At 51.3% G+C, this 24,110-nt stretch overlaps 1 protein-coding gene across 2 annotated transcripts; it reads right to left on the bottom strand.

Annotated features, from left to right (window-relative positions):
• Positions 1-366: 366 nt before the first annotated feature.
• On the bottom strand, positions 367-24,057 carry ZSWIM9 (zinc finger SWIM-type containing 9). 2 transcript variants are annotated; one of them, XM_010815196.3, is made up of 4 exons: positions 24,011-24,057; positions 22,622-22,897; positions 14,470-14,782; positions 367-3,347 (listed from the first exon to the last, which is right to left on the bottom strand). In XM_010815196.3, the coding sequence occupies exons 2-4, from the start codon at positions 22,885-22,887 to the stop codon at positions 1,164-1,166; spliced, it is 2,763 nt and encodes a 920-aa protein (XP_010813498.1). In that variant the 5' UTR covers positions 22,888-22,897; positions 24,011-24,057; the 3' UTR covers positions 367-1,163. The 2 variants fall into 2 exon arrangements, with proteins under 2 accessions (XP_010813498.1, XP_010813497.1); XM_010815195.4 differs by having other exon boundaries at positions 24,015-24,057.
• Positions 24,058-24,110: the final 53 nt, after the last annotated feature.

Here is a 24,110-nt window from a genome sequence, read left to right as displayed (position 1 = left end):
CCGGGCTTCTCCTTAGGACTGAGAGAACTTTTAGAAGTCTCCTACCCTAAGCAGACCCACTGGCCTGGATCAGGGCACACGCCCCATCTTAAACCAATCACTGGCATGGACTAGTCATTGGTGGAAAGCATCCACAGGTGTTGGCAAGCTGTCCCCATGGCCCACTGGCCCAGGCAAGGGAAGATGGGGCCTGAGCTGCCATGGAGATGGATTCATTTTGGGTCCCCACATTTCATCAAGCCCCTGTAGGGCCTGTTGATAGGAGAAAAAAAAAAAAAAATGAGGAGGAACACTGGACCTTTTCAACTGTCCTCTGGGTCTCGGCCTCCCACCCACCCCCAACAAGCCAAGAACTCAGCACAAAAACCAAAATAGTACTGTTTTATTCCAATCTTGAAGCGCCAGAGTCCAGACGGTTACCCTCCCCTGCTGGAGAGCCCCCCAGCCCATCCCATCCCATCAGACCCCCGGGGCCCCCCTCTAATTTTGTCTCTTCTGGGAATGACCAACAAGTAGGCAAAGGCGATCCAAGACTCCAGGCCTCAGAGAAATCCCAAATCAAACCCCTCCCATTTCTTTTCTCCCCTTCCTTTCTTTTGCCGGTTCCTTTTCCCCTTCCCTCTGCTTCATCCTCATCTCCTCATCTCCTCATCTCCTCCTCCCCTCCCCCACCCTCTCCAACCTCCTCTTGCTTGTCTCCATTTCTTCGTCATTTCTGCCTCTTCCCTTGTCCTCTCTCCTCCACGTCTCCTTTGTCCTGTCTCCCCTCCCCTCTCCTTCATCCCCCTTTGCTTTTCTCCCTCCTCCTGCCAGGCTCTCCCCACATCCTGGTGTCCTCCCCTCCCCCAGCTCTATCCCCTTCCTTCTCCTGTCCCGACCTGACCCTGTCTACACTCTCTTACCCCAACTTTCCTCTCCGAAGGAGAATCCCTTGGCTACCACCATCTGCCACGGAACCTCAGAGACCACACTGTCGGCTCCCCCCTCGGATCCAGAGAGGCCAGCTGCCAAGATCGGGCCCCTGGGTACCCCAGGAGGTGGCCGGGGACAGAATGGGGTGGCCCTCTTGGCCTCAGCCCTGTTATCTTTGGGATCGAAGCGTGCCCTCCCGCCCCCACCCTCCCGCTCCCACCGTGGAGGGTCACGGGCAGGGGCCGGCAGGCTCAGGGCTCGGGGGCCCTCCCCCAGCAATCCCTGAGCAGGTCCATGTGGAATAAGGCTGCCCCGGTGAGGAGGCGTGCGGCGAACACGTGGCGGCAGGGCAGGCGGCGCGCCGCGTGGATGGAGCAGGAGCAGCGCGTCAGCGCTCCGTCCAGGAAGAAGTCCGAGGCGCCGTCCTGCAGGGCGAAGCCAGCCCCCGTCCAGTGGAAACCGCGGGTCCCGTGCTGCCGGGCGAAGGCCAGCTCTTCGGCCACCAGCTCTGCCAGTTCTGGCCCGCAGGCTGCTCGGAACTTGGCCAGCGGCTCCCAGTCCACCTCCTCGTCCCCTGAAGGGCAGCACGGCCTCTTTGGTTCCCTTGGGCCTTCTCCGCCACTTCCTTCCTGCGAGCTCTCCCCTGGCGCCGGGTACCTCCTCCTTCTGGCTGCCCGCTCTGGGTCACCCTCTGACACGGTCCCCACTGGGGCGCTGCACGTGACTCCATCCCCCAGCCCTAGACAGCCCCCTCCTGGGTCCCCACACTCCCTGCCCTGCCCGCCTCTGCTCTTGGGGCTGCCAGCCTGGGCACCCCCTCCGTCTCCATTCTCCAGGCCTGCCCCCCTAGGGTCCCCCAGCTGGATCAGAACTACATCCTCCAGGCCCCTTCTTCTTTTGACACCCAACCTCGCTCCTCCTTCTCTAGTCTCTGGCCCTCTCTGCCTCCCATCTCCCCACTGGGGCCCCCTGGGGTCTCCATTCTCGGGGACCAGTTCCAGGGCCTTCTCCACAGGGACCCCCCTCCAGTTTCTGACCTCCAGCCCCCTCTCCTTCTCGGCTTCCAAGTGCAGCCCCTTCCAGTCCCTGGTTTTCAGGCCACTTACCCGCTCATCGTGCAACTTGGGCCCCCTCCAGGAGCTCCCATCATGACTCCTGACTCTCTCGCAATCAAACTGGGTCCCCCTCCCGTCTGCGGTCTCCAGCACCCTAACCTTTCGATCCTCCAGCTGCGCCAGCCTCCAGGTATACCCTTCCAGTCCTCTCAACCTCTGGTCCTCCACCTGGGCCCCCCTCCAGATATAACCTTCCAGCCCCCAATCTTTCTCACCCTCCAACGGGCCCCCCCTCCAGTCTCGGATCTCGGGAGCTCTCAAGCGCTCCTTCTCCAACTGGGACCCTCTCCAGACACTCCCCTCTAGCTCTCTCACCTGGTTTTCCAACTGGACCCCTCTCCAGTCACGGATTTGCAACCCTCTCCCCTTCTCACTTTCCACCTGAGCCCCTCCCCGGTCTCTGGTCTCCAGCCCTCGGGCCCACTCCTTCTCCACCTGAGCTTCTCTCCAAAAACTTCCCTCCTTCCACGCCCCTCCCCAGTCTCTGGTTTCTAGGCCCTTCAACCTCTGGTTTTCCACCTGTGCTCCCCTCCCTGGCTCCCCCTCCGGCCAAGGGCCCGCGTCGTCGGAGATGTCGGGCGCCGCCTCCCCAGCCGCGTCGGCCCACTGCATGGCCACCAGATCGCGTAGGCACTGCGCCACGCTGCGCGAGGGGCTCAGGCGACGCAGCAAACGCCGGCGGTGGCCGCGCACCAAGGCGCACGCGTCCAGGTCGCGGGCGGCTTCGAAGGCGCGGAAGCGCACCCACATGTCCCGGCGTGGCGCCCAGTTGCGCTCAAAGTAATCGACGAAGGCGGCCGGGCCGTGGGCCCGCAGCTCGGCCAGGGCCTCGGCATAGGCGGCGGGGGACGACGCGCCCGCCAGGCGACACAGGCGGGGCCACAGGCCCGGGTCCTCGCGGCCCGCGCCGCCAAGCTCCTGCGCCTTGCTGAAGAGTGTCTCCAGGCCCTGCGCCCTGCAGATCTGGACGCGAGCGCCGGGCAGGAGCTGGCGCACGGCTGGCAGCTGCGCCGCCACCTCGGGCCCGGCAGTCAGGCAGCGCACGCGGCCCTTGACATCCGGCGCGCTCTGCAGCAACGAGGCCAGCGCGAAGCGCAGCAGGCTCGGCGTGCCCGGGCGCGCCACGCAGCACGCGGCCTGACGCGCGCGGCCCGCGCCGTCCACGCACAGGACCGCCAGCAGATCCAGCGCGCCTTGCAGCCCCGGCAGCCGGTCCACCAGAAGCATGCGTGGGAAGCGCCGCAGCAGCGCCCGGGTGCGTGACGTCAGGAAGAACACGGTCTCCACCACCGCCTGGTCCTCCACGAACACCAGCTTCACCTGCGGGCGTGGGAGGAGAGGCAGGGAGAGCTGTCAAGAGGCTCAGGGGTCGTCGCCCTGCCCACGATTCCCCCCCTCGGCGGGAATTGGGACTCCATCCATTCATTCATTGCTGCTGTTCTTGTTCAGTGCCCAAGTCGTGTCCCTGTCTTTGAGACCCCATGGACTGTAGCACTCCAGGCTTCCCTGTCCTTCACTATTTCCCGGAGTTTGCTCAAATTCGTGTCCATTGAGTCTGTGATGCTCTCCAACCATTCATTCATTCATCCGTTTGACCAGCAGGAGGCAGTGCAGGGGAATGGTTTAAAACCCGACTCCAGATTGTCTGGGGGCTTCCCAGGTGGAGCCACGGTAAAGAATCCACCTGCCAGTGCAGGAAACACAGGAGATGTGGGTTCGATCCCTGGATGGGGAAGAGCCCCTGGAGTAGGAAATGGCAAACCACTCCAGTATTCTTGCCTGGCAAATTCCATGGACAGAGGATCCTGGCGGGCTACAGTCCATGGGGTCACACAGAACGGGACACGATTGAGACATTGAGCACACAGGCCAGATTGCCTGGATTTGCGATTCTGGCATTACCATCTAAGAGCTGTGTGGTTTTTGCCCACTAGACAGCGTCTCTGAACCTCAGTTCCCCCTAATAGAAACTGGGTATTCATTCCTTCCTACACTCAAAGGCAGCTAGGGTAGTGGTTCTCAAAGTGTAAGTCCTGGATCAGCAGCATCAGCATCACCTATTGATTCTTTGACAGAAATGCATATTCCCAGGCCCTCTGCAGCCCCGTTGAGTCAGAAGTTCAGGGGGAGGGGCCCAGCAATCTGTCTTGACAAGCTCTCCCAGGGTTTCCAGGGCTTCCCTGGTGGCTCAGTGGTATAAGAATATGCCTGCAATGCAGGACACACGGGTTTGATCCCTGGGTTGGCAAGATCCCCTGGAGGAGGGCATGGCAACCCACTCTAGTATTCTTGCCTGGAGAATCCCATGGACAGAAGAGCCTGATGGGCTATAGTCCATGGGGTCACAAAGAGTCGGACACAACTGAAGCGACTGAGCACGCATGCATACACCCGGGGTTCCCATGCATGCTCAAGTCTGAGAGCCACTGGTCTAGAATTCAAGGGCATAGACTGTGGGGCCAATTTGCCTGGCTTTGAGTCCCTGCACCACCACTTCCTAACCTTGTGACTCAGGCTCTCTGTGCCCAGCTTCCTCCTTAACCCCCTCGTTTCCCAGTTCCCCCTTCTGGGAAATGAAGAGTCATTCCTTCATGCATGGATGGTCAGGTTTAGCATAGCGTCTGGAGCCAGATGGCCTGAGCTGAGACCCTGGAGCCCCCACTTCCTGGCTGTGTGTAGCTTCTGGCCACTTCCCTGACCTCTATCATTTGCAAAATGATGATGATGAGAGTGTGACTAGGCAGATGAAATGAATGGAAGTATTTAGAACATCTCAGGGCACAAGTGGGTTTCCTTGGTGGCTCAGTGGTAAAGAATCCGCCGGCCAGTGCAGAAGATCCAGGTTCAATCTCTGAGTCAGGAAGATCCACTGGAGAAGGAAATGGCAACTCACTCCAGTATTCTTTCCTGGGAAATCCCATGGACAGAGGAGGCTGGCCAGTAGTCCATGGGGTCGCAAAGAGTCGGACATGACTTAGCGACTGAGCATGCATGCATGCAGCACTGACAAATAATATCACTATTATTCAACAATACTCACTCAATAACCAGTAAGTGCTCTTGAAGTGTTTCTTATTATCATAACTATCATCCATGCTTAAAGACCAGGTGCTCACAAAGGTCTTCTCTGAACACCCCATTTAAGCCAACACCCATCTCTCTCCAGCCACTTCTCTCCACACTTACCCCCTGAAGCGTGTTACATTTTTATTTGCTGTTTCACTTGCTGCCTGTTTGCCCTCCCTAGGATGTCAGCATCACAAGGATACTGTTTCATTTCACTTTTGCAGCCGTTGGTGCTCTGAATGGCACCTGGCCTGAGCCACAGCTCAATACATCCCTAGTGAGTGAGTGAATGAATGCTAGTGTGTAGCAATTGCCACTATCTCTGGAGTGGAAGTTCAGGGAATGCTGGTTTTGAATCCTGGTTTCGAATCCACCATCCACTTTATAGCTCAGTCCCCAGCACTCAAGGCTGACTCTTAGCTCCTCTGTTTCTTCACCCTCCACATGCAGTTCACCCCCTAGGGACTTCCCTGGGGGCCCAGTGGCTAAGACTCCTTGCTCCCAATGCAAGGGGCATGGGTTCGATCTGTGGTCAGGGAACTAGATCCCACGTGCTACAACTAAGAGTTCACATGCCGCAACTAAAGATTCTTCTGTGTGCTGCAACGAAGACCTGGTGCAAGCAAATAAATGTATTTTTAAAAATTTGACCCATCCCCAAATCTAGCAGCAACCTTCAAAATAAGTCCAGGATCTGACCCCATCTCCCCACCCCTATGGCCACTGGTCAGAACCATCACCATCTCCCACCTGGATTACTGTAGCCACTTCCACTAGGCTCCCTGTCTCTCCCAGTCCCCCACAGAGCTGCCAGGGGGCATTTTCAAGATCAGATCACCCCCTCCTCTGCTTGAAAACCTTTCCCAGAAATTCCAATCACACTTCAAGTCAAATCCAGAGTTCACCCCACAGCTATCCAGCTGGATGCTCAGGCCCTTGGACCTCATCTCCTGTCCCTTTTGTCTGCCTTGGCCTCAGCCACTCTGGCCTCATTATTTTTGCACGAAAGTCACTTAATGGGGTAGGGAGATTAGTGGCAATGAGCTTAGGTCCCCTCTACCAGGCAGGCAGCTAGGCTGTTTCAGCCAGGCCCTGCAGAGCTGACCCACAGCTGAAGAATCAGGGTTGGAATATAAGTTAAGCATAGATCTCTCCACAAACTATTCTGCCATAATCTGACCTCATCCCTCAAAACGGGTTAAAAAGCAATGCACAGTTCTCCACTTTCAAAGTAAAAGAAAAAAACAAAAACAAACACCAAAACAGTAACAACAACAAAAAATTCTATTAAAAATAAAGCCTGCTGCTGCTGCTAAGTCGCTTCAGTCGTGTCCGACTCTGTGTGACCCCATAGATGGCAGCCCACCAGTCTGCCCTGTCCCTGGGATTCTCCAGGCAAGAACACTGGAGTGGGTTGCCATTTCCTTCTCCAATGCATGAAAGTGAAAACTGAAAGTGAAGTCGCTCAGTCGTGTCCAACCCTCATCGACCCCATGGACTGCAGCCTACCAGGCTCCTCCGTCCATGGGATTTCCAGGCAAGAGTACTGGAGTGGGGTGCCATTGCCTTCTCTGAAAAGCCTGCTGCTGCTGCTAGGTCGCCTCAGTCGTGTCTGACTCTGTGCAACCCCACAGATGGCAGCCCACCAGGCTCCCCAATCCCTGGGATTCTCCAGGCAAGAACACTGGAGTGGGTTGCCATTTCCTTCTCCAATGCATGAAAGTGAAAACTGAAAGTGAAGTCGCTCAGTCGTGTCTGACTCTTCGTGACCCCATGGACTGCAGCCTACCAGGGTCCTCTGTCCATGGGATTTTCCAGGCAAGAGTACTGGAGGGGGGTGCCATTGCCTTCTCCACTGAAAAGCCTAGCAGAGTCCAAAAAGAACACGGAAATTGCCTCCCCCACCCTAAAATTGTACATTCAGCATCTTAAGGAGTAGAGGCATTTGATACATTTTATGGAAAAGCCTAGTCGGCTTACCACTGAGCCAGTTACAGCACCACAATCAGTTTTTTCAACCGTCATTAATTTTTATACCTACCATTACTTTATGATTTAATTTATCCTAGCAGATGTTTCGATCTAGGACAGCTCTGTTCAATACAGTAGCAATTTACATTTAAATGAAGACTTAAAAAGATGTACAAATTCACTTGCTCGGTCACACCGGTCATATTTCACTGCTCAGCAGCCGGGCGAGGTTCATGTCTGCTCTGTGGGTTGGGGCCGACAGGACATTGCATCAACACAAAAAGTCTTATTCGATGGAGCTGGTGTAGAAACCAACGTAAAGATACAAGTTGTCAGATGCTAACTAGACTTACTGAGGTGATCATTTCACAATATATACAAATATCAAAACCCTTATGGGGACTTCCCTGGTGGTCCAGGGGTTAAGAACCCACCTTGCAATGCAGGGGATGTGGGTTAGAACCCTGATTGGGGAACTAAGATCCCACATGTTTTGGAGCAACTAAGCCCAGCGCTGTAACTTCTGAGCCCGACACGCTCTGGAGTCTGGGCGCCACAACTAGAGAGTCATTGTTCCCAAGGAAGATCTTGCATGCCATAGCTAAGACCAGACACAGCCAAGTAAATAAATAAAAATAAGTAAATATTAAAAAAAACCCTTATGTTGTATACCTGAAACTAACAGAATGTTATATGTCAATTACATCTCAAAAAAAGAAAAAAAAAAAGGATAAATGACAAGGTCCTACTGTATAGCACGGGCTTCCTGGGTGGCTCAGACGGTAAAGAATCCTCTTGCAATGCAGGAGACCTGGGTTAGAGCCCTGGGTTGGGAAGATCCCCTGGAGGAGGGCATGGCAACCCACTCCAGTATTCTTGCCTGGAGAATCCGCATGGACAGAGGAGCCTGGTGGGCTACAGTCCATGGGATCGCAAAGAGTCAGACACGCTGAGTGACTAAGCACAGCACTGAATAGCACAGGAAACTATTCAGTATCCTGTGACAAACCATAATGGAAATAATGGGAAAAAGAACGTATATGCATGTACAACTGAATCACTTTGCTGTACAGCAGAAAGTAACACAGCATTGCAAATCAACTATACTTCTGTTACAAAACAGAAACGAAAAGAAAATATTAATAGATATAACGGGTTAAAAAAAACCTCCAGAACAACTTTACACGTGTCCACTGTATTAAGTAAGCTTCTTATCTTTTTCTCCTTGTGAAAAGGAATAAGAGAAAAGCAAACAGAGCAAAGGGCTTCCCAGGTGGCACTAGAGGTAAAGAACCCGCCTGCCAATGCCGGAGACGTAAGAGACGTCAGTTTGATACCTGGGTTGAGAGGATCCCCTGGAGGGGGGCACGGCAACCCACTCCAGTATTCTTGCCTGGAGAATCCCATGGATAGTGAAGCCTGGCGGGCTACCAGTCCATGGGGTGGCAAAGAGTCAGATATGACTGAAGAGAAGCGACTTAATACACATATGCAAACTGCTGGGAAAAACTATCTCCACAGTTCTGCGGCATTAACTCTTTCAACTCCCACAACAATCCTGAACATCAGGGCCTGTTACTACCATCCCATTTTTCACATGGGGAAACTGAGGCACAGAGCAGTTCAGTTGCTTGTCTGGGGTCACACAGGTAGTAAGCAGCAGAGCTGGGATTTGAACTCAGGCATTTTGGGCCCAGGGTCCATGCTTCTGACCATTAGACCCTTCACAGAAGTGATCGGGCCTGCCTCCCAGGCTTCCAGGGTGAGGTGCATGGTGGATGGTAGGGCACAAGGGTGGATGGAGTGGCCGGGGGAGGAGCAGCTGGGAGGATGCGAATGAGCGTGGGTACCATCTCAGACCCACAGATCGGTGGCCCTGGGATGCAACATCCGTAGACCAGATTCCACATCAGAATGTGATGTGAATATTGGAAACCATACCACTTAACACTCCTCACCACACATCTTCCTATATTCAGGCACACAGCCTCCTTTTTCACATGCACAGAATAACATGTGGACAGTGTCCAGACTGTCCCCACCTCCCCAAAAATAGGAAGGGATAAAAATAATAGCTAAATAGCCAAATCATATAGGGCTTCCAACTTTCTGGGCACTGTTCCTTACACACACACACACACACACACACACCCCTACAAAAACAACAACCCTAAACCCTATGAAAGTGTTAGTTGCTCACTCATGTTTGACTCTTTGCGGCCTCATGGACTGCAGCCTGCCAGGCTCCTTGGTCCATGGGATTCTCCAGGCAAGAATACTGGAGTGGGCAGCCATTCCCTTCTCCAGGGGAATCTTCCTGATCCAGAGATCAAACCCAGGTCTCCCACATTGCAGGCAGATTCTTTACGGTCTGAGCCACCAGACCCTAAACCAAGCCCCCAAACCCTATGAAGTAGTATCTTTGATTATCTCCATTCTACAGATGAACAAACCAAGGTCCAAAGAGGTTGTGTATTAATAACTTGTGTTCACAACTTACTGGATGTTCCCCAGCCAGGAAATGGTTCAGCTAGAATGTATATCACGTTTTTAGTGTATGTCCACATAAAAGCAAATTTCTAGCTGTTACCATATCACTCCCCGAATGACTAGCCTGATGTAAAAAACAGGACACAGAGAAGATTCGCTTTGGGAGCCAACAAGAGGTAGAAAGGCTGAGACTGAGCCGTGAGAGACCAGGGGGTGCACCAGCTCCAGGTTCAGATAGGGCTCTGGGATACCCTCGGTGAAACGGCTCTGTAAGCCTATGGTTGTCTTTTTTTACCCTCCAGCCAGCCAAGTGGTTGGAGTTTTCTCAGGGGGATTTGAGCGGCCCCAGGGGAAGAACAAAAGATGCTAACGTCTGGCAGGTCCCAGCATACAAAGCAAGATGCAGAAAAGTGGGTGTGATGCGCTGCCTTGCTGGGGGAGGGGGGAGGGCAAAGAAGATTAAAAAGAAACACATGCAAATGTTATCTGTGCAGAGAGCTGTGCCGTTCCGTTCAGAAGCCACTAGCGACATGGGGCTACTGAAATTTCCGTTCGTGTAATTCAGTGAAGAATTCAAGGGACTTCCCTGGCAGCGCAGTGGTTAAGACTCCACACTTCCACTCCAGCGGGGCATGTATTGGTTCCTTGGTGGGGGAACTAAGGTCCTGCAAGTCACAACTTAAAAATCCGGCACAGCACAGCCAAATAAAATAATTCAGTTCCTCAGTCAGACTGGCCATATTTCAAGCACTCAATAGCCACATGAGCTAGCCTACTGGACAGCAAGACACAAATCATTTCTAGCATCACAGAAAGTTCTGTGGGACAGCGCTGGGCTATAAAACAGAAAGATAGAAATGATGGATAAGCCACTGAATACTCCAGAAGCCTCTGAGGAGGAGCCCCGAGGGACAGGATATGTCAAGGGGACTTGTCACTACATACCCTTCGTACCTCTTGAATTTAGGACATGTGACCGTCTTACATATTCAAAACACCAGTATTTAAATTTTTTTTTTTAAAGGAAGAGCCCTTTCACTAGTCTGTGTCTTGGTTTTCTAGAACTTCTTCATTTCTTTCAAAAGTATTAAGGCAAGTCGACATATAATCCTGCAATCCCACTCCTGGGCATATATCCAAAGAAAACTCTTAATTTGAAGAGACACATGCAGCCCAAGTTCACAGCCGCACTATTCACAAGAGCCAAGACATGGAAGCAACCTAAGTGTCCATGGACAGAAGATGAATGGACAAAGATGTGGGGTGTGTGTGTGTGTGTGTGTGTGTGTGTATGTAATGGGGTTCCCAGGTGGCACCAGTGGTAAAGAACCTGCCTGCCAATGCAGGTAGACATAATATACCCAGGTTCAGTCCCTGGGTTGGGAAGACCCCCTGGAGGAGACCACAGCAACCCACTCCAGTGTTCTTGCCTGGAGAATCCCATGGACAGAGGAGCCTGGAAGGCTACAGTCCATAGGGTGGGAAAGAGTCGGACACGACAAAGCGACTTAGCGTACACACACACACACACACACACACACACACACACACACACACACACCGGAACACTACTCAGCCATGAAAAAGAAGGAAGTAACGCCATTTGTAGCGTCACAGATGGACCTAGAGATTATCATCCTAAGTGAAGTAAGCCAGACAGAGAAAGACAAATATCATATGATAATGCTTATATGTGGAATCTGAAAAAAGTATACAAACGAACTTATTCACACAACAGACATAAACTCAAAGACTTAGAAACGAAAAGATTTATGGTTATCAAAGGGAAAAGGCAGGGGCAGGGATAAACTAAGAACTTGGGATGAACATATACACGCCGTGCTGTGCTGTGCTTAGTCGCTCAGTCGTGTCTGACTGCGACACCATGGACTGTAGCCCACCAGGCTCCTCTGTCCATGGGGATTCTCCAGGTAAGAATACTGGAGTGGGTTGCCATGCTCTCCTCCAGGAACATATACACATTACTATATATAATAGATAAGCACCAACGTTGAGTATAGCACAGGGAACTAAACTCAACATTTTGTGATAACCGATAAGGAAAAAGAATAGATGTATGTATATGCATAACAGAATCACTTTGCTGTATACTTGAAACTAACACAACACTGTAAATCAACTATACTTCAATTGAAAAAAATTAAGGCAGGGCAAGTCACAGACCCAGGACCAACTTCAGTTGAGGGTGGATTTCATGACAGCCTCCAGACTGGGAGCTAGAAGGATGATCCACTGACTTTGGAGTCTTTCCAATATGAACATGCTGCTTCTTGCAGGGGTGAGCCTACTCAGGGTGTTTCCAGGAAAGAGCTGGAACTGACAAGGAAGCGCAGGAACCTCATTTTCAAACTGAGGAATATACAGAGTGGTAAAGAGCATGTCCTTGGATCCAGACTGTGTGGGTCTGAAGTCCAGCTCTGTCGCTAAGTAGCGGTGTGACCTCCAGCCAGTTACTTGCCCTCTCTGTGCTTCAGTTTCCTTATTTGCCAAATGAAAATGAGAATGGTGGACTCCTTCCTTGTAGTGTGCTGGTGAGATTTGAAACAAATCACCATTTATAAAGCACTTAGGGCAGTGCCCGCAACATAGTAAGTGCCCGATAAACGTTAGTGAAATTGTCAATATTATGTGTGGATAGGGGGCTGGGTGTGAAAGAGGGCTTGTTACTGGGCATGAGGTGGAGATGGGAAGAGTGCTTGGACTTGATTCTAGAGAGTGGGTTTGTTACTGGGAAGGGTTAATTTTGACTCCTTGCTGTTTCTATGGCTTTAACCCTCGTGGTTTTTGTGTGTGTGTGTGTGCTGTTTTTGTTGTTATAATCATACATAATGGCCTGCCTCAGAGAACCCTGCCCCCTCTGCCTGACCCTTAAGCTAAAGTGCCTTTGTTTAGCTCACAGGGAGATAATCTGACCCTACCCACCTACGAATGATTGTAAAGAAAAACTAACACATTCCCCTGCCTGAGACTTGCCATTCTAGGAGGTATTTTCAAAAATTAAATGGTCTTTTTAACTTGTTTTCTCACCTCCCTCCATCTCCTATCCATAAAAGAACCTGGCATCCAGGCCCTGAGAATGTTACTGAGTCCAAGCTCGTTCTCCTCGCTGCACAATAGGCCAATGAATCTGAGAGACGAGGTGAGGTCTCTCGGAAGGCAAGGAAGACACTTTAATCGGGGAGCTGGCAGACCGAGAAGATGGCAGGCTAGCACCTCAAAATAACCATCTTATTGGGGTCTGGACGCCAGGTTGTTTTATAGATCAGAGAGAAAGAGGCAATGAGGAACTAAAGTCAAAAGGCAGAACAGAGAGGGAGATGCAGTGGGGAAGTAAAGTGAAAGGGTCTTCAGTCTTGCAAAACATCTCCAAGGGAATGTCCAACCTTCAGAAGGGGTGTGTTACTCTCTTCTATTCACAGGGGGGCAAGCACAAACTATCTCTCCAGGAGATGAACAAAGGAACTTTAGTTTACAGTCAAGCAGAGGGGCAGGGTCCTCCCAGGTAAGCCCTTGAGTATGATTATAATAATAAAAGCAAGTCAAAGAAACAGTTTCCAACATGGAGTCAGAACTGGCTTCCTCCCGGCAACAAGAAGATAGTTATTTTGAGACGTTAGTCTGCCATCTTCTGGGTCAGCTGGCTTTCTGCATAAAGTCATATTCCTTCCTTCAACACCTCGGCCCTTGGATTTATTGGCCTCTCATGCAGCAAGTAGAGTGAGCTTGGAGTTGGTAACAGGTTCACACCTCATCTTTATCCTGAGTCGGGACCTCTTCCATGCATGAAAGCACAGCCAGAAGGAGAAAGGAGAAACCAGTTTTCTCTCCTCCCTCCTTCTCTTCTTCCCTCCCTCCCTTCCTTCTTTCCCTTTAAATCCTCCCTGGCTCTGAAGTCAGATCAAACCAGCAGAAAGATTCCTCACAGAGAGGCAGTATTCTCGCCATTCTTCCAGCACCTCGATCTCCCCCCAGCCTCAGAGCCTCTACAATGACTCTTCCCTCTGCCTGGAATCCATTTCCTTTCAAAGACAAAATGATTGGGGGGGGGGGGGGGTGTCCCTTCCCTCCAGTCTGTCTCCTCAGCTTCACCATCATGTCCTCATAGAGGCCTTCCCTGACCACTCACATTAAAATAGCACCCTTACAACGGGCCCTGTCCACACTCTTGCCCTATTCTCCTTTAGGATTCTTCCCCTACCCCTCCAACCCCCATTCATCTCATTATATCATGGCGTACCCTCCCTACTAAGATGTGATCTGGTTGACCGGGGTGTTTTTACTTTGCGAATACTCATCAAATTCCATACTTATCATTTGTGCATTTTCTATTTGTGTAGTTCAGTTAAAAAAATTTTTTAATAGCACCGTCCATCACTCCGGATACTTTTCTACCTAGCCCCAACTCTATTGACCTGATACCACATTTGGACATGCCTGTCTGTGGTTTCTCCCGCGACCACTGCACGGTAGCAGTAGCCAATCACCACAGGTGGCTATTTAAATTTCAATTCGTGAAAACGAAGTAATATTTAAAAATTGGGTTCCTCAGTCCGACTGGCCACATGACAAGCACGCAACAACCACATGTGGTTGCGGGGCTAACATAGTGGGCGGCGTGGGATCATAAGGCATTCCCATCCCGGCAGAAAGTTCTACTGCAGGGCGCGGCCCTAGAGGATGAGTTCTCTGAGGGACTGTGCGTGTCTTGCTGGCGGCCGCCTCTCACCCCCATCCCATGCCTCCATAAGTGCTGAATGAATGTGGAAAGGAATGAATGAAAGGCGAGAATGATGAATGGGAGGATGGATTGATGGACGAAATGAAAGACCCGCGAGACTTGGGCGTGGCTCTCCCCCATACCCCCGCTCCCCGCCTGCCTCTCGCGAGACCCCACCTTGGCCTCGGGGTCGGTGCGGAAGAGCCCTTCGAGCACGTGCAGGGCGTCCAGAACGCCGTGGTCGCGGCCCTTGCAGTAGGAGAGCAGGCGGCGCACGTCGGCCGGGGCCACGAACTGCTTGGAGATCTTGTTGGTGGTGCGCACAGGTAGGCAGGCGTTGGCCAGCAGGTGGCCCGGGCGGAAGTAGTAGGCGAACTCGAGCGGGCAGGCCGGGTGCGAGTGAGTCAGCTGGCACTCCGTCACCACAAGGCGGTCCCGCAGCGGACTCAGCTTGACGATGATGAAGGCCGGGCAGCCAGGCTGGGGGGGCCTGCGGAAGGAAGGATCACGGCTGCCAGTCACATCACCCCACTGCCCGCCCTCTTCTGCCTTCTCTCTCTCTCCTTTATTCTTAGGTTTTAACATTAAGAATTGTTTCAAGGTGGGGGAGGGATCCATTCATTATGAGTTCCGGATTAAAACATACACACTACTAAAATAAAATAAACACACTACTATATAGAAACTAGATAACCAACAAGAACCTACTGTATGTGCAGGGACCTATACTCAATACCCTGTCATAACCCACAATGGAAAAGAATCTAAAAAGAATATATGTCTTAACTGAATCGCTTTGCTGCACACCCGAAACTGACATAACATTGTTAATCAACTCTCAGTAAAATTGTTTTAAAAAGAATTGTTTTGAGCACAGAGAAGAGTAGAGGGCCTTAAGAATATGCTGGCTGTGTGACCTTGGGCAGGTTGCTTCAGGTCTCCGGGCCTCAGTTTCCTCTTAAAAGGGAGGTGACAATCATCATACGTTTCTCATAGGGTTGTTGTGAGGATTAAAAGAGTTGCTACCTGGAAAGTACTGGAAAACAGTGTCTGGAACATGGGGGAGGGCTGTATGTGTGCTAGAATTCTGTATCCACCACCCCCAGCTCTATTAAAAGTGAATGCATGGTTTATCATACTTACCTTAATCAATTTGAAGAAATAAAATGTTTCATATACTCCTGTATCTGCTTCTGACTTAGCAATAACAACACTGCAAGCCGAGGCCTTCTGTGAACTCTGTCCCAACTAAATCCCCTCCCTCCTTCTGCCCCCAGAGGTAGCCACTCCCAAAAGGGGGTACTGAGCATTCCCACATGTGTTTTTATGTATTCATAAGCAATGAAAATGATTTTACAAGGTTTCAAAACTTTGTATACATGAAAAGGTGCTCAAACTGATGAGGTATCAAAGGAACACAAAGCCTTATGGTGAGATATCTGTATTATATACAGATGTAGACACAGATATGGTAGAATATTACTCAACCATAAAAATAAAATAATGCCATTTGCAGCAATACAAATGTACTTAGAGACTACCATACCAAGTGATTTTAAGTCAAAGACAAATATACGATACTGCTTATACATGGAACTGAAAAAAATGACACAAATAAACTTACAAAACAGACTCAAAGACATATAAAACAAACTTATGGCTACCATAAGGGGAAGGGGTGGGATTAGAAGTTTGGGATTAAAATATACACACTTCTATATATAAAATGGGCTTCCCTGTTGGCTCAGTGGTAAATGTCCTGCAATGCAGGACACATGGGTTTGATCCCTGGGTCGGGAAGATCCCCTGGAGAAGGAAATGGCAACCCACTCCAGTATTCTTGCCTGGGAAATCCCATGGACAGAGGAGCCTGGGGGGGCTATGGTCCATAGCGTCACAAAGAGTCAGACACGACTGAAGCAACTTTGCACGCACGCATACACACAAAGATAGTCACACCTTAGTTGAAGGAGCCATGCAAATGTTATTGTACAGGGCAAACAGACTTTTGCAAATATGATTAAATTCAGATTTGAGGTGAGGAGATGATACTAGGTTATCCAGACGGGCCCAGTGGAATCACAAGGGTCCTTAAATAAGGGGAAAAAGGAAAGAGGAGCATCAAAGTCAGAGACAGATTGAAAGATGCTATGCTGTTGGCTTTGAAAATGGAGGAAGAGGCTGCAAACCAAGGAATGGGGGTGGGCTCTAGAAGCTGGAAAAGGCAACGAAACAGATTCTCCCCTGCAGCCTCCTGAAGCACAACCCTGCAGACAACTTGATTTAGCCCACTGAGACCCGTGTTGGACTTCTGACCTTCAGCAGCGTAAGATCACACATCTGTATGATGTGTGTGGTAAGCCACAATGTTTGTGGTAATTTGTTGCAGCAGCAACTAGAAACTAATACAAACATCACACTCTATATAACATTTTGTAGCTTGCTTTTTCACTCGTTAGCTCTCCAAGACTTTCTGTTTCATTGTTTGCTGCCTAATATTCCACTCCACAACTATGCCAACTGTTAGGTTGTCTCCAGTTCTCCCTTACAGACAACACGTGAGCTAACATGCCCTTATACATCTCTATGTGTGTGAGCAAAAGCCTGTCTCAGACAGTGGTTTTCAAACTGCAGGGCATGGCCCATCACCTGGCATCAACTTAGGGAATGACATCCAGCACGGTGAAAAAGAGAATGCTGCTGCTAAGTCACTTCAGTCGTGTCCAACTCTGCGTGACCCCATAGACGGCAGCCCACCAGGCTCCCCCGTCCCTGGGACTCTCCAGGCAAGAACAATGGAGTGGGTTGCCATTTCCTTCTCCAATGCATGAAAGTGAAAAGTGAAAGTGAAGTCGCTCAGTCATGCCTGACTCTTAGCGACCCCATGGACTGCAGCCCACCAGGCTCCTCCATCCATGGGATTTTCCAGGCAAGAGTACTGGAGTGGGGTGCGGGAAAAGAAAACCAGAGTACAAAAAGAAAAACATCAGAGTATATATTTCTCTGATAATGTTTAAATTGACATCTGTTGTCCGAAAAGGGGACTGTGTTTCTCCATGGGGAGGTGAGATTGGCATTTTTTGGTAGATTTCACATTTATAGAGCAGGGGTCAGCAAACTTACAGGTCCTGTTGCTATACCATAGACACAGCCATGGATGATATGTAACTGAATGGGTGTATCTGTGTGTCAATAAAACTTTATTTACAATGATGAGCTGCAGGTTGCACTTGGCCCCAGGGCTCCTAGTCTGCCAACCCTTCTAACATAGACCATCTGGGGTCTGGTAGAGTTAAGAAGGCTTCCGGGTGGTAAATGCCAATAGCACACCCCAGCCCCTAAAGGCTCCCACATTCTTTCTAAACAGTCCTTGAGGAGGGTGATCCTTCTCAGGATCCACCCGAGAAACCTTCAGTCTAAATACTTGGAATTGTCTCTGTTAAATCAGAGACAATTCTTTTTTTCCCTCTATGCACAAAGTAAAACCCAAGAGTTTAACAGATTTTAAAAATCCACAAAAAGCATTTGAGACTTTTTGCTTAAAGTAACAGAAAGAATGCAAATTTAGAAAAATCTTCAGTGTACAAATCATTCTAAATAGAAGAAAAATGTGAAGCCGCTCTGAGGGGCTTCCCTGGTGGCTCAGATGGTGAAGAATCTATCTGCAATGTGGGAGACCTGGGTTTGATCCCTGGGTTGCGAAGATCCTCTGGAGGAGGGCATCGCAACCCATTCCAGTATTCTTGCCTGGAGAATCCCCATGGACAGAGGAGTCTGGTGGGCTACAGTCCATGGGGTCACAAAGAGTCAGACATGACTGAGTGACTAAGCACAGCACAGTGGAGCTGCCACGATGGTATCAGATGAAGCTCAAGAGAATTTCCAACATGCAGCCATTTCTGATCTAACCAAATGACAAGTTCATGGGGTTCTACCCCATACATTTATCTAGAAAAATTCATGGGCTTTCTCTCTGGTCTGACCTCTTTGGGCCTGGGTGTTTCAGCCTCTAGAACAAGCCCCAACTCCAGGGGAAGCCATGCATCCAGAAGAATGGACGTACCAGAGGATGGCACGTGCCCTCTCTGGGGTCACATTATGTCACACAATGGTCTATGGCAGCCTCCACATGCCACTTCTCTCCATCTAACTGGGATAACAATACCACAAGCCCCTCTCACTGTCAGCTCCACATGGGCAGGAATTTTAGTCTGTTTTGTCTACTGCTGGATCTTCAACACCTAGAACAGCTCCAGCCTCTGGGAGGTGCTCAGTAAATATATGAGTGAATGACTATATGCCACTGTCTGAACCCCAGGTACACCACTTATTACTCATCCCACCGAAATCACCCACCACCAAGTCCTGCCTATCACACCTTCTAAACTCTCGAAACCATTCATTTCCCCCCCTATTTCAATTGCAACCAACCTACCATAAGTTCTTTCCCTCTTCATGTAACATCCTTCTCCCTTCTTTTCATCTAGATAACTCCTACTCATCCTTCACAACTCAGAGCCAGCACCACCTCCTCCAGGAAGCCCTCCCTGACCATCCCTGGGCAGATTCCATCACAATACTGGCATGATGATTTGATTGATGCACATCTGCAATGAATGCTCCCCGCTGAAATCACAGCACCTAAGACACATACATCCTGCATATAGTAGATGCTCAATACAAACCTCTTGATGAAACGAACAAATGCATGATACCTAGGACCAAAATATCCTTAGGGTGTTAGCACATTGAACTCTCACATTAAAATGATCCATGATTGAAATAAAGGTGAGGGAGATAGGATGGTAATTAAAAGCCTGGGTTTTATGGTCAAATTGTGTGGGTCTAAATTCTGGTTTTCCCTCTTAGCAGCTGTGTTATTTTGGGAAAGTCTTTTAACCTCTCTGTGCCTCAGTTTTCTCATCTGGAAATAGGGGCTAATAATAATACTGACCTTGCAGGGTCGTTGAGAGGATTCAGTGAGATGATTAAAATGCATGGTGAGAAAGGGGGCTGATATCTAATAAACAATTAAAAAGTAGCTGCTGTTTTCAAACATCTTTTTTTCTTCTAAAAGTACCTTCCTAGGACTTCCCTGGTGGTCCAGTGGTGAGGACTCTGCACTTTTTCTGTCCAGGGTGCAGGTTCCACCCCTGGTTGGGGAACTAAGATCCTGCAAGTCTTGCCGTCAAAAAAAAGTACCGCCGCTGTGTTCTGCACTCCACTCACAGGATTCTTCTGGATCTTTCAGGTTCTCAAGATGTTTGTGCTTTCAAAGGCTGGTGTGTGTTGGGAAAGGTTGGGAGTTCTCTTCTAAAGAGGTGAGTGCTGTGACAGCTGGGAAAAGTGGGAGAGGTACATACACCAGTGGTGATTTGGGGGTTACTGTGCAACCTCCAGGAAAGGATGGGCTAGAAAGATGGCCCATTTGTGTGCTCCCTGAACCCTCAGCCCCAGCCGCCTCTCTGGCCTCTGATTTCCCGCCTCTAGTCCATTCCCTGTCAGGCCCCAGAGGATCTTCCTACCCCCAGAGCTGACCCTGCTCACAGCCCCGGGGAGCACCAGGATGAAGTCCCAGCTCTTGGACTCAGCCCTGCGGGTCTAGGCCTGACACCGTTCCAGCCATGTCTCCTGGCCTTTCTCATGAACTCATTTCCGACTCTGTCCTTGGTCCCTGGACTGTGACACTGGAGAGGCCCTGCCTGAGCAGCTGGAGGGAATACAGGGGCTCAGAAGTGATGGGCCCCCACATCCTCAGCCACCAGTTCATCAATCACCTCCAGTCCCAGGCTCTGCATCCCGGGACCATCCCACTGTCCACCCAGTCACCAGGCCCAGCCCAAGTCATGGTCCTCACCCCCTTGCTGGCCTGTCACTCCCTCCCATCCCTCCTGCCCCCTGGGTCCCTCTGAAATGTGTAGAGGGACAGTGCCTGCATGTAGTATGTGCCATGTGTTTGTTAAGTCACATACATACATAACACAAACATACAGAGATAATACCACCTACGGTCACCTCTTCCAGGCAGCCTTCCAGATCTACCCTGGGAACTTGGTACAGCTGATCATTCCTCTTTTATCCTCCTCCATCTTTCTCTTTTTTTTTTTTTTGTTGTTGTGGCATTTTGTTTGGTCGCTAAGTCGTGTCCAACTCTTTTGCGATCCCATGGACTGTAGCCCGCCAGGCTCCTCTGTCCATGGGATTCTCAGGCAAGAATACTAGAGTGGGTTTCCATTTCCTTCCCCAGGGGATCTTCCTGACCCAGGGATGGAACCTGTGTCTCGGCATTGGCAGGCGGATTTTTCACCATTGAGCCACTAGGGAAGCCCGTCTTTTTCATTACTTTGGGCCATCTTTGAGGGGTGGTGGCCTTTGTCTCCTCCATTAGATGCCTGAGCTGCTCAAGGGCAGACATCAGCTCTTTGGGTTCCACACACCCTATGAACAGCATGAATACGGTAGGGGCTCAGTAAGTGTCTGTTGTTTTGAATTGGGTTCTGTTAACAAGGAGAAAAAGCAAAAACAAGGAGAGATTCCAGATTGGGCCTGAGCTCCCCACAAGCTCTCATGTTCTAGGTACCTGGGTGATAATGAGTGTTTGATACTGTTCTACTTCTAGCTCTCCAAGTCTGTTTCTAGAATAAGCAGTGGGTAAGCTACTGAGAATTGTAATCCTCACAATAAATGCTTAATGAGCTCTGAATGAGAACTGTAGTTACTAAGCAATCACCTAGGCCCCCTTTTGAATGATCTCAATCTATCCACTCATTGAATCCTCACAAAACCTACTGATCAATACTATCGTGTGTGTATGCGTGCCAAGTTGCTCCACTCATCTTCGATTCTTTGTGACCCTATGGACTCTAGCCCTCCAGGGTCCTCTGCCCATGGGATTCTCCAGGCAAGAATACTGGAGTGGGTTGCCCTGCTCTCCTCCAGGGGATCTTCCTGACCCAGGGATTGAACCAGCGTCTCCTGTATCTCTTGCATTGCAGGTGGATTCTTTACCACTGAGCCAACTGGGAAGCCCATTAATATATTACTTCTCCCATCTTCCCAGGGAGGTAACTGAGGCCCAGAAAGGGGATGTCACGAGCTCAGCGTCATGGGCTGATGAGCAGTAGAGCTGTGGTGGGCCCCAGGCTGCCAGCTTCCTTCTCTGTGCATGTGACTCCTGTAACAGTTCTTATGTATTGAGCTGCCCCGTGTTCCAGGCACTGGAAAGCCGCCTTCCTGCTCACAGTAACCTTACAACAGCCCTTTCCATAGATGAGAAAACTGAGGCTTGGAGGTGTGAAGTTCGCCGCCCAAAGAGACCCACCCAGGAAGTGGTGGAGCCGGTCTCAAGCAGCATAGGCAGAGCCTGTGTTCTTCAGCGAACCCCTCTGTCCCTGACTCCCCAACCAAGGGTCTCCAACTCATACACGGACAAGGGCCAGACAGACAAAGGAAGTGGCAGAGGAGGAGGTGGCAGAGAGTGGTGGGGTCTGTGGCAAACCTGAGTGCCAAAGCCCCGTCTGATTGGGGTGGCTGCCTGCCACACGGGAACAATGTCTCAGCCTCCTCCCGAGTTGCAAGGGAGGCTGGAAACCCAACATTGTAAGGAGAATGTGCAGGGTTTAAAACTAGGGTAAGTTAAAATACCCCTGGCCACTTGGTTGTGTCTCCTAGCCCTCCTGGATTCCTCAAGCCCTCTGAAGCATTACAGTTAGAGGGAACTGTTATCTGTGAGCTTGTTCATATCATGTTACTCTTCTGTCCCTTCTGAAAGCAGAAGGGCTGGGAATTTGTCTGTCTTGCTAACCCCCACCCCAACTCCCCCCAAGTGAAATATCCCTAGCTTCTGGCAGGGGACCTGGCCTTGGATTTACTGAATGCAATGATTTTTTTTTTTTTTTTTGGCAGGGGGTAGCTATTTTTGTCCTATGGCTTTCTCTGCAGCTAGCCTCTTCATATAGGTGTCCTAAACCTGGGCTCTCACCTGTTTTTCTGGCTGGCTGGTGTTTTTGGCGCCATGTCTCCATGTTTTTGGAATTTTCTTTTTTAATGTCTCTTGGGTGTGTGTGTGTCTGTCTCGCTCTGTGCCTCTCCACGGGTCTCTTAGAAAATCTCTAAGTGGAGGCCGCACTTTGCAAGTGGCTCTCCATCCCTCCAGCAAACTGCCTCTGTCTCAGTTTTAGTCTGAGCCTTGACCCTTTAGTCTCTCTTCAAGGTTTAGCGGTTTCAGTTGACATCTCTGCCCTCCCGGTCTCCCGGGTGCGGGCTCGCTGCTTTCCCCTCCCCCGGGACGCACACCACCCCCCGCCAGCCCCCAGCCCGGCTCACGCACCCCACGGCGGGCCGGCTGGGCGCGCGCACGTCCTTGCACACCAGCCGCACGTAGCTGTACTTGAGCACGTCGATGAGCGTGTAGAGCGGGGGCGCGCTGGCCCAGCGGCAGCGCGCCAGGTGCATGGAGCTCTTGACGAAGAAGAGTGCCAGTCGCTGCTGGCACCACGCGTCGAAGAAGCGACTGAACTCGGCCCACGAGAAGAAGGCCCTCTCCCGCAGCTCCTGCTCCTCCTGCCCCGCCGCTGTGCCTGGTGGAGGCTCCATCCTGGGGCGCCTGGGTGGGAGGGGTGGGGAGGACACCTGGATATCAGATCCGTCCTCTCCCGAGGAGGTCTCCCGCTTGCTCCAGTCTCCGCCTGCCTCTTCAGAGCTGACGCCTCTCTCCAGGTGGGGCAGGGGGCGGGGGCGGGGAGCGGGGTGTACCCGTTAGCCTCCAGCCCATCTTTGGCCTCCTCCCACGCCCAGCTATATTCCTGGGACAGTTGGAACCTGCCAGGCTGATCTTTTAACTCCAGTTCTGGTCTCCTCCATAGACACACGTGATCCCTAGTACAGTTACGGTCCCTCTCCCAAAATATGACTCTTAAAACTCAGTCGTGGACCCCTTCCCGAATGTGTTCCCAGCTTCCAGGTAGGATTCCCTCCCCTTCCGGATGTGCCTTCTGCACTTGGCGGTAACCTCTAGAGCCTCCGGTCATCTAGAACGCCCTTTTTCATGCGCCTATACGAGGGCTGTAACCCACATCCAGCTGCGACCTCCCCCCCTCGCGGCCCTTCTAAAGAAGCTCGATCTCCGGATGTGCTCCGCACCTCCAGTAATGGATCGCTCATCCCCAGTCTTATTCTTCATGCACCTGTGGCTTTCTCCTCCCCAGATGTGTTTCAGATACTAGGCGGCTGTTGCCTCTCTCCCAGATGGGGCCCCCAGGGGTTGCCACATGCAGCTGTGCCCCTACTTCCGAGATGCTCTCGTATCCAGACGTCCTCCCCACATCGAGTACGGCCCCTTCACGTACAGGTGTGTGCCCCATTCACTTATGGCCAATTCTCTAAAGTGTCACCAGTATTCATCTGCGGTCCCCATCTGCCCAGATGCACCGCGCGGCCCAGCTGTGGCCCCCTCCTCCCACGTCCAGCTATCATCCTCCCCCAGATTGGCGTCCTCGCCCTAGACGTGGCCCGTCGTCGTCAGACGGGCTGCATCGCCCCAGATGCTCCCCCACGTCCAGCTGCGCCTCCCCCACTCTTGGAGCCACTCCCAGCCGGCTCCAGGCTCCACAACCCCTCCCAGCCCTGCCAGCCGCGGCACCTCCCATCCCGGCTGTCCCACCCAGCTGTGCCTCTCCCCTCCCCCAGATGTGCACCCTTCCCGCCCCTCCCCACTCACCTACCCGCCCCGGAGCGGCGTCCACCTCCCACAATGCCCCGCGCCGCGGCCCGGCCCGGCCCTTGCTCCCGGGATGCCCCGCGCGGCCTCCCGCCTCTCT

The sequence above is a fragment of the Bos taurus genome, chromosome 18 (assembly GCF_002263795.3).
Source record: "Bos taurus isolate L1 Dominette 01449 registration number 42190680 breed Hereford chromosome 18, ARS-UCD2.0, whole genome shotgun sequence".
NCBI lineage: Eukaryota > Metazoa > Chordata > Mammalia > Artiodactyla > Bovidae > Bos > Bos taurus.
This window is presented reverse-complemented; position numbering and strand designations above follow the sequence as displayed.